The sequence below is a fragment of the Pristiophorus japonicus genome, chromosome 3 (assembly GCF_044704955.1).
Source record: "Pristiophorus japonicus isolate sPriJap1 chromosome 3, sPriJap1.hap1, whole genome shotgun sequence".
In the NCBI taxonomy this organism is placed as follows: Eukaryota; Metazoa; Chordata; class Chondrichthyes; family Pristiophoridae; genus Pristiophorus; species Pristiophorus japonicus.
The window spans coordinates 162,342,699-162,353,068 of NC_091979.1; the positions used below are offsets into that span (position 1 = coordinate 162,342,699).

The 10,370-nt window shown below is 44.7% G+C and overlaps 1 protein-coding gene across 4 annotated transcripts; it reads right to left on the reverse strand.

Annotated features, from left to right (window-relative positions):
• Positions 1 to 3,484: 3,484 nt before the first annotated feature.
• Positions 3,485 to 9,435, reverse strand: LOC139259972 (gamma-crystallin S-1-like). 4 transcript variants are annotated; one of them, XM_070875985.1, is made up of 3 exons: positions 9,421 to 9,435; positions 5,048 to 5,290; positions 3,485 to 3,760 (listed from the first exon to the last, which is right to left on the reverse strand). In XM_070875985.1, the coding sequence occupies exons 1-3, from the start codon at positions 9,433 to 9,435 to the stop codon at positions 3,485 to 3,487; spliced, it is 534 nt and encodes a 177-aa protein (XP_070732086.1). The 4 variants fall into 4 exon arrangements, with proteins under 4 accessions (XP_070732086.1, XP_070732087.1, XP_070732088.1 ...); XM_070875986.1 differs by having other exon boundaries at positions 3,485 to 3,753; positions 5,044 to 5,290; XM_070875987.1 differs by lacking the exon at positions 9,421 to 9,435 and adding an exon at positions 5,376 to 5,384.
• Between the last annotated feature and the right edge of the window lie 935 nt (positions 9,436 to 10,370).

The window sequence follows — 10,370 nt, forward strand, 5'->3', positions numbered from 1 at the left end:
GATTGGAAATTGAATAGCTGTGAAATGGTGGCTTTAATACCACTTCTATAGCTGTCATCTAGTCAAACCAATCCAGAGTTGTTGAGAGCCCAACACACTTACCCGATGTGATACCTGAGGGACATGAACCTCGTAAAAAACTTGGAATAATCCTTTGGACCTGGTAAAATGCTGCTTAAATAGCTTTAAGCAGTCTCTTAACTTTCACAATTGCCTGACACGTCGCTTAGTGCCAGGTCTGCAACCCACTGGCAGAGCCGGCACTTTGGAAATTCACAAGGAGGTGGGTCCAGAACAGACTTCCGTCCTGCCACCAATCATGGCCATTTTAACAGCACACTTGCTTCCAAACTCACACTCGTGGGGCTGGTAAGATTCTGGCCATAGTCTGTGTAAGAGCATGGCAAGCTGAAACTAGCCTGATGGAGCCAGTGAGTTTCGGCTGTTGCAAGAATATTCATGCACCACAGAACTCTAAGATAAAGGGCATAAATGTAGGAAATGTTTATTTACAACACCAGTGGGTTGGACCAGATTTCTGATTGGTCTCCTTGGAGGACAAGACACACCCATCAGTTTGTCTGCAATGTGTAATTTGATCCATTCTTGTCATGCAGCCGACAGAAAGTGGAAGTGTAGTCAGCTTTGTGAAGATCCTGTTATCTAGTGTTCTACAATTGTAATTATAGTTTTCCTTGGCTGGTAAAATAAAATACTTTATAATCTGGATTAGTTACTTCTTTGGAGTTTTATGGGTGCTTTTCCATCTGGAGGTGACAAAAATGATTTAATTGGGAACGAAGAGTGTGGGGTGCGCATATTTGTGGGATGCATGTTTGGTGTGTGTGTGCGTATGAGGTGTGTGTGTGTGTGGGTGATGTGCATGTGTGGGTGATGTGTGTGTATGTGGGGGTGCGTGTGTGTGTCCAACCTTCTGATACACCAGCGAGTTCAACCTGGGGAGGGGCCGCTCACCTGCTGTGTGTGTGTGTGTGTGTAACCTACTGATAAACCAGTGAGTTCACACGAAGGAGGGGCCCCAAGCTCCTGGCCTTCTCTATCCGAAATCCTGACATCCCCCCGAGATATTGAATTTATCCCCCCCCCGCCGAGATCCTGACCTTGTCCCCCCACCCGCCCCCCGAGCACCTGACCTCTCCCCAAGTTCCTCTCTCTTCTCCACACATCCCCCACACCCCCAACCCCCGATCCTCTGACCTTCTCCACAAGGAACCGAGCAAAGCGGAGTTGAGGCCACAGGCCACAGCCCTGCAGCTAGGCACATGCGCGTTTGGAACCTCTGGTGCGCATGCACAGCTGCATCATCAGGTGTGCATGCATGGTTCTGGTGGGGACAAGACGGTCTTTAGCCTCTGTCCCCATATGGTGCACATGCACAAAAAGATGCAGAAGACCCCGTGCAAATAATCACAATGGTAAGTGTAAGAACATGAACAGAAGAAAACACAGCAGAGTTTTGAACAAAACTGTCCACGCTGTACTGTTGTCCAGAGGCTCAGGTAATACCTACCTTGAAGCTATTAGTTGTTGGTTGAATACTGTGTGTATGATGGATTCTGCTAAGAGTTACAATGAAGCCTTGTTATACAATATTGCGATTGCCAAGCCGAATCATTGACAAGATAACGTATGGTTGAACATCCCTGACACGAGGGAATCCTACAACAATATTTCCTGAGTTAAGGATTAACTGAACACAGTTAGGCTAAAAATTTGGGTGTTTAATGCCATCTGTTACTGCCATGATAAGGCGAAAAAACGGCAGACGGCACTCTCCTGCCGGTCCCATGGTGGCGGCCATTTTATGAGGGCCAGCAGTGCTGCCAATAAAAGCGATCACTGGAGGAATTAAAATTAATCAGATCGTGACATCAGTGAGTGTGCAACGCTCACTTGATGCCCAATCTACAGCATTGGATTCCAATAGTTGAATAACTGTCAGAGTGTGCAAGGTGTGAGATCTGGGTATGAATGTTGCCGTAGTAGTAAGGTTGTGAGGGTGAAGTGAAGCTTTGATTGTGAGGTGTGTGTGGTGAAAGGTTGAGATTGTTGGTAGGTGAATGCTGGGGGTGTGGGGCATTGAGCAGTGTATGAGGTCTTTTAGTGCAGATGCTGAGGTATGGCATTTTCTGAAGCCTTCACTCACCTTAACCACCTTGAGGTCGATAAACTTCTTCCTGCACTGGATGGTGTACCGTGGCATCACAGTGCTGGCCGTCACATGGTCCACTACCCCATGCCACATGATACGGGACATATTGGTTGAGGGCTTCCTGCCACTTTGGGGATAGAGGACACCGCGTCTCCTCTGCACAGCCACTACAAGTGCTTCTTGACCTTCATCGGAGAACCTCTTGGGCTCTCTCACTGGTGTGACAATCTGCAATTTATATGTGTACACAACTCTTGCTTGTCCTTGAACTTCTCCTTCTGATTGTTGGGGCAGCTGCATCCCAACTGCCCTGACAACGAGGTGCTGTAACATCAATGTACCTCCTCTTTAAGTAGTGGAAAACGCCTGTGGCACATATAACTGTGAATTATACTGGCCCTAATATTGGTGCAACTGTTGAGCGTTAAGTCAATGAGTATCAGTTTTAGTGCGGAAATCATGACTAGAGTCACGTAATGAAGAGTGAGCACGAATTTTGCGTGCTACCTAGATCATTTTCAGGTGGCACAACTTAACACCATTTGGTCTTAACACTGCCCATTTTGTGGCTATATCCAATTTCTAGGCCTTAATGTTCCATTATCACCAAAAGGCCCAATTAGTCCAAATATAGGCCCCTGGGTTGTCTCTTGATTGCATTTGGAACTCAATGACATGTTTTAGAGTTAATTGCTTCCTATAGGAAATGAATAGGTTGAACAGCCATGATCTTATTGAATGGTGGTGCACGCTCGAAGAGCTGAATGGCCTACTCCTGCACCTATTTTCTATGTTTCTATGCAACAAAGTCTATTGCAATGGAAGCTGAAAATCTACGGAAAGGAATGGGCTTTAATAGCTGGATGGTATTTTCTTAATATTTGATCTTATAATTTCTTTGCGTGTTGTTTTCATTAAAAGCCATGGTACTTCACATAAAACATGGTGAGGGATCATCCATCTGAATAGCTTTCTGAATTAATAGTTTAAATAAAGAGAATTAACATCTAGTGCTATGTATTTTCTTATTTTCAATGTTATGGTCAACATTTATTTTCCCATATTACAACAATGACTACTCTCCAAAAGTACTTCATTCGTTGTAAAGCATTTTGAGACATCCGGTGGTCATGAAAGGCGCTATATAAATGTAAGTCTTTCTTTTATTTTTCTATAATTATCGCAAGGCCATAAAATGTCTGTAGTGGAAGAGGCACAAAACAAAATTTTAAAAAATCAGTTATGATGATAGCATATTTTATTATGTTTAGAAATATTACAGCATGACAAAATCTAGTTTTCAACAAGGACTTAGAAATCCCTCATGCGTCTGAAAGATCCGACAGTTGAGTTGTAGCCGCCCCAGTCACTGAATCTCCTGTATTCACCGGGTCTCATGAAGTACTGGCGACCTCTGTAGTTGGGTTGTTCATAGAAGTTCCAGTAACCGTCCATCACATTGCAGGAGTGAATGTCACGGTAACGGAAACGATCGTAGACAGATGGACAGTCATCCATGAATTCCATCATCTGTCCTCCAAAGTCAGGCCTCTCGTAAATCTTCATTCGGTAGTTTCCACCTCGGTACTGGAATAGAAATAAATGAAACATTTTTGATGTAGGTATGAAGTAGCGATGCAACACTTAATAAAATTATTGCAAAGAGGCTGTGTTATGCTTGGAATATTATCAGGGAACTCATCGGCAGTTTGGATGAAAATTCTCCACCCAAAACATTAGCCTGTGTTTTCTGTTTACTGATGTTGACAGATCTATTGTGTATTTCTGGCATTTTCTGTTTGGATTTTAGATTTCCAGCAATCACAATTTTACCATCTTACCAATATTATCAAACATTAAAAAAAAGTTATTACTGTTAAGATCTATGAACCGGCAGGTTTTGGGTGAGTTTGTGCCCCATTCCAGACAGCCCTGGTGAATGGAGATGGGAATTCCAGTATCTAAATATTGATTTAACATCCAGTGGGTTACTTACATCTGATCGGAGTGGAGTGTCAAACCGCAAAGCATTTGGCCAGTTCTCCTTGGCCAGGCTAATGATATGCCTACATAACAAGGTGTTTTCATTACAGAAACAATTCAGAGCCTGTTCTGCAAAAGTAGTGGAAGACATGGGTTACCTCATGTGCCACTAGGCATGGAAGGAAAGTAGAGGAGTGCTATCATAGTTTGGTTTTGTAGCTGCACTTCCAACTTCAAAACCCAACTCTCAATTATGGATCAATTTTCATCTGTTATTTGCACCTAGGTTTCCCCAAGAGTTTGACCAGTCTTGGATACATCACCTGGGAGAGGAATGAAGGAAAGTCTGGGGACTTCTTACTATGCCGTGCTTCATGGTGAGTCACTCAAGAAGTAACTTCAGTTGTGTCTGTGAATATGTCTGTGGGCTGGACTAATTCAAGTCAGATTCTCTCACCTTTCTAGTACTTGCTACATTATGAGTCATTAGGCACTCTTTCATTCTTTCTTTTACTAATACTTATTTCACTGGGAGTTTGCTCTCGATTGTCCCGTTTGGCAGGCATAACTTTGGTGGAAGATTGGCAGAAATCCCCCCGGTGTATCCGGCGTTTCCGCTGATTTACCGCCAAAGTTACAGCGGCCAATCAGGAGAACCCCAAAGAAATTCACGAATGTTACATTGTAGGCCAACAATTGCAGGTTACAACTTAGGTTACAAATTTAAATTTGCATTAATGATTAAGGAAATCCATTAAAGGAGAGTGGGAATGGAAAACTATTGCAAATTTTGATCTATTAAATAAACAATAGATAAGCAGGCCATTGCAAATATATATATCAGTGGACAAGTACATTTATGCCTAAAAGGACCATTTATTTATCACTTACTTGCGGGTAGGTACGACATGACCTGATGCTGTCATTGAATCCCATCCAGCGCTGGTAGTCAGGATATTCTCCCCTGCTCAGAAAATACTGGTATCCCATGTAATTGGGTCTCTCATACCCCACCCACCAGTCACTCTCCACACGGATGGAGTTACAGCGGCTGAAGTAAGGGGATAGGTCAGCACAGTCAGTACTGCACTCGTAGTGCCGACCCTGGAAGTTCCTGTCCTCGTAAAAGATGATCTGTGGGGAAAGAAAATGTAATGACATTTTTGTATTTTCCAATGAATTATTAATAATATGTGAAAAATATGAGAGGTCATCTTACTTTTCCCATTTTGAGATCACAGTTGGATAAGCAGGTTCGTGGACATACCATTGATCTGGGCGGCTCGGTATTTATATATTTGACTGAGAGGTCATTGCAGAGACTACCTTTGTTATTCCAATGAATCCCAAGCACACATCAGCAAAACAAAAAAAGAATTAAAATGTGCCGCAGATATTTCAGGAAAACACCCTTATTCAGGGCAGTTGCTATTGGGTCTTTCATTTTGCTTTCATGTCATTTTGATTGTCCTGTAGGAAAAAGGAACAAAGGATGAGAGGCCATAGCTATTCTCAGAGTAGAATACACACAAAACATTGATCTGTGAACTCTGCTGAGTCTTCTGAAAGAACCCGTGCATTATTGTTTTTGTTTATTAGTTATTTTGCATACAAATATAATGCAGGTGAATACTTGTCACTTTTCCAAAGGTTTAGATTTACACAACTATTTTGATGTTTTAGGGCTGCATAATCAGCAGACTTTATATAGTAATTCACCATCACCTCACTCAACCCCTCCACTGCCTCTGATTTTTCATGCTACTTGACAATTCCAATATTCTCCTGGCCGGTCTCCCACCATAAACTTCAATTCATCTAAAACTCTGCTGCTCATATCCTGACTGGCACCCATCACCCCCATGCTCGTTGACTTGCATTGGTTCCCGGTCTGGTAATGCCTCGATTTAAAATTCTCAGCTTTCTTGTAAATTGCTTCACCCCTCCCTATCTCTGTAATCTCCTCCAACCCTGCAACCCCCCGAGATCTCTGCGCTCCTCCAAATCTGGCCTCTTGCAGATACTCCATTTTTCCCACTAAATGGTCATAGTATCCCCCGTATCCTTCTGGGCATAAGTTTTTCAGGAAGGGGTATCTGTGAAGTTAGAAACTACTGGAACAATTTCATTTCGAATGTCATTGTACAGCTGTTAATAACTAACTAACAACTAGCCCATTTGAGGGTCCTTTTCCTAACCGTGGGCATTTCTCAATTCTGCGTCTATCCTTTTCTTACAACCTTATCCTTTTTTGCCTTTTCCTCATCTCAATCTGCTCTATTTATCCTTGTCAGGTTCCACCTGGTTCTGCATTAAAGTATTCCTGTGTCTTTTACTTATTTTGGGCCAATTCAGCGAATCCAAGCATTGTCCTCAAACTATTTGACGTAATTATAACCATTTCTCTAAATCCAAACCTGGATCTGTGTAGCTTCCTTTCCCCAACCTAACATTGTTTTTAGTACATTGACACTCTATTTTAACTCTTTTGACCTTTTGGGCTTGTATACAGGAAGCTTCATCACCCAATGTTTCATGTTTACAATAAGCACACAGTCATTTCACATCCGTTCCCTGGTGCCATGCCCTATTCTGGTAGGAATGTATCATTGGTCGATACTTTAAATCCATTTCTGAGAATGATGACGTTCGAGGTTCAGTCGATACCAGCAAGCATCAGAAATCTCACTTGGCATCCGAGTCCAGTCTTTTTCATCATCTGGAGAAACAAAAAGTGCAGTATTTATCCTTTCACAGTCTTTAGCTGATTAATATGGTACCATTTAGTTACCTCCCTCTTTCCCACACTGCCCTTGGGGTACTGAATCAGGTACATGGCCGGGTTCAATTTATCCACTATCGGGTAAGGTCCCTTCCACTTGGGTCAAATTAATTTTCCTTTTCCCGTAGTTTAATACAATGACTGAGTCCCCTATCGGATTCTCGAAGGGTCTGATCTTCTTATCGAAGTATTTCTTGATTTGTTTTTTAGAATACCTTAATTTTTTGCCACGTAACAGTTAACTTCATCAATGCATTCAACTGTGCACTCCAGCCACGAGGGGTTACATGGTTGTTGCGTGAGCGGGGTGATGCTAGTCAATGTTAAGTGACCATGGGCTGAAATTTCAGTTTTGCCGTTTTCGGGGCGCAAATGGAGGCAGGGCGGGTAAGTTACTGGCCAGGAATACGTTGCGCTCTCATAAGAAATTTTTGCGCCAGAGTGCACAGCACGAAGGAAGGCATTGTACTACTTTCGCAGCGCAAAAATGGGAACCTCGCCAACTAAAGTGCCGGGCCGCGAGGGCTCCGAGAAAAGCCTTGGCGGGGGAGAAAACAAATCTTAAAAAATACACAAAAACATTCCCAAAATATTACCATTCCACCACAAATCACTAAAAAATTAAAAGATTAAGCAGTCACACTTACCTTTTCTGCACTTTACCTACCTCGCCGCCGCCTGCATGGCGGGACCGCTCTGGTTTCCCTGGCGGTCATCGCGGGGTGCACTTTGGGGTGTACGGGTCGGGTGCGAGTCAAAACTCGTGCCGGTGTGGCAACGAGAGGTGTTGCACATCCGGCACAGCTCTTCCTGGTGGTGCTTCTAAGCACCGCCGCAAAACCCGACCCGAAGCTCCCAACGGGACGCAGAGACCTTGCCTGCCAATTTCACGCCGTTCCGGGACAAGACCCGGAGCACAAAGGACCCGAAAATCCAGCCCCTGGTGTTCTCATCAATCGTCCAGTCATTGCCTGATAAGGTGATATCCCTGTAGTCCTATGTGGCATGGACAGGATTGCCATTAAAAATATGGGCATCATATTAACCCATTGAGTGGGGTGTTCTGTACACAGTTTACACAACATGGTTTTCAATGTGCAATTGCTTCTTTCTACTATCCCAGATGATTGGGGATGATGTACTATATGTAGCTTATGCCTGATTCTCATAATTCCCTGTAGTTTAGAAAAAACTTCACCAGTGACGTGGGTGCCCTGATCACTATCAACTTCAAGGGGCAGTCCCCACCTACAGAACACCTCACTCAATAACAATTTGGCTGCAATGAGCGCGGTGTTGGATCGGGACAGGAAGGCCTCGATCCATTTAGTGAAATGGTCGACAACAACGAGGGCGTATTTATAATTGTCCTGAGTTAGTGGAAGGGGACCAATAAAATCAATCTGAACATTAGTCCAGGACCCTTCGAGACCTGGCTGACTTCGAAGGAGGGCACGGTTAGTACAGGGGGAAGGGTTCTGTTGCAAACCAGGAGACGTATATGTTATGTCTCAAATAAAGCAATGTGACTGAGTACTGTGGACTTGAGTAAGTGTGACCTTAGTTTCTTTATTCTGACTCTAGAGTGCTGGCACAGCATGGGAGGCCTGCTTATACACAGTGCTCCCAAGGGATGTTGGGATCTCTTGGGATTCCAACAGATGCACCTTCTGGTGGCGGTAGAATGCTGGTTACAAGATGTTGTATACAAAACATCACTCCCCCCGCAAAGTCAATAGTACACTTATTTACAGGGTGAGACAATCTGGGGCTTTCCGCTCCCTAGTCGATCGTCTCGGTACAAACACAAGTGCAGGTGAGTTGGTTGGACCTTCGCTGGGCTGCGGCGCAGCCGGCCTTGCTGGGCTGCTGGGGATGATGAGTTCAGTTTTGTAGTCAACCGTGATGTCGGTTGCCACTTGTGTGTGTATCGGAGGGTCGAAGTTGGTGGTGTCCTCTTCAGGTTGCTCGTGGCTATCTGTGAGTCGCAGTTTGGTTTGGTCCTAATGCTTTCTGCAAGTTAGTCCATTTGCAAGTTTGACCTCAAACACCCTACTCCCTTCTTTGGCTACGACAGTGCCAGCAAGCCACTTGGGACCATGTCCATAGTTGAGTACAAATACAGGGTCATTGACTTCAATATCGTGTGACAAATTTATGCGATCATGGTACATGCTTTGTTGATGCCACCTGCCCTTGACATAATCATGGAGATCAGGGTGGACTCGAGAGAGCCTTGTTTTGAGTGCCCTTTTCAAGAGCAGTTCGGCAGGGGAAACCCCGGTGAGCGAGTGGGGTCTAGTGCGGTAGCTGAGCAGGACTCGGGTCTGCAGGGAGCCTTCCGATATGCGTTTCAAGCTTTGCTTGATGGTTTGGACTGCCTGTTCAACCTGGCCGTTAGATGCGGGCTTGAACGGGGCAGATGTGACGTGCTTGATCCCATTGCGGGTCACGAATTCCTTGAATTCAGCGCTGGTGAAGCACGGCCCATTGTCATTGACAAGGACATCAGGCAGGCCATGCATGGCAAACATGGCTCGTAGGTTTTCGATGGTGGCAGTGGACATGCTTACAGACATTATTACACACTCAGTCCATTTTGAATAAGCATCCTCAACAATCAAGAACATTTTGCCTATAAACGGGCCAGCGAAGTCAACGTGGATCCTAGACCAAGGTTTGGAGGGCAATGACCACAAGCTTAGCGGTGCCTCCCTGGGTGCATTGCTCAGTTGAGAGCAAGTGTTGCATTGGTGCATGCAGGACTCCAAATCTGAATCGATGCCGGGCCACCACACATGGGATCTGGCTATAACTTTCATCATTACTATGCCTGGGTGGGTACTGTGTAGGTCGCGTATGAACATTTCCCTTCCTTTCTTAGGCAACATCACACGATTACCCCACAAAAGACAGTCCGCCTGTATGGACATTTCCTCTTTGCGCCGCTGGAACGGCTTGATCTCTTCATGCATCTCCGCTGGGATGCTGGACCAGCTCCCATGGAGGACGCAGTTTTTTACAAGGGTCAGTAAAGGATCCTGGCTGGTCCAGATCTGATCTGGCAGGCCGTAACGGGTGACTTTTCGTTTTCAAATGCATCCATCACCAAGAGCAAGTCTGCAGACTGTGCCATTTCCAACCCGGTGGTGGGCAATGGTAGCCGACTGAGAGCATCAGCGCAGTTCTCTGTGCCTGGCCTGTGGCGAATTACATAGTTATATGCAGACAGCATAAGCGCCCATCTTTGGATGTGAGTAGAGGCATTGGTATTAATACCTTTGCTCTCTGAGAATAGCAATATGAGTGGCTTATGGTCAGTTTCTAACTCGAACTTAAGCCCAAACAGATGCTGGTGCATTTTTTTCACCCCGTAAATGCATGCCAGAGCTTCTTTTTCAATCATGCTGTAGGCTCTTTCGGCCTTGGACA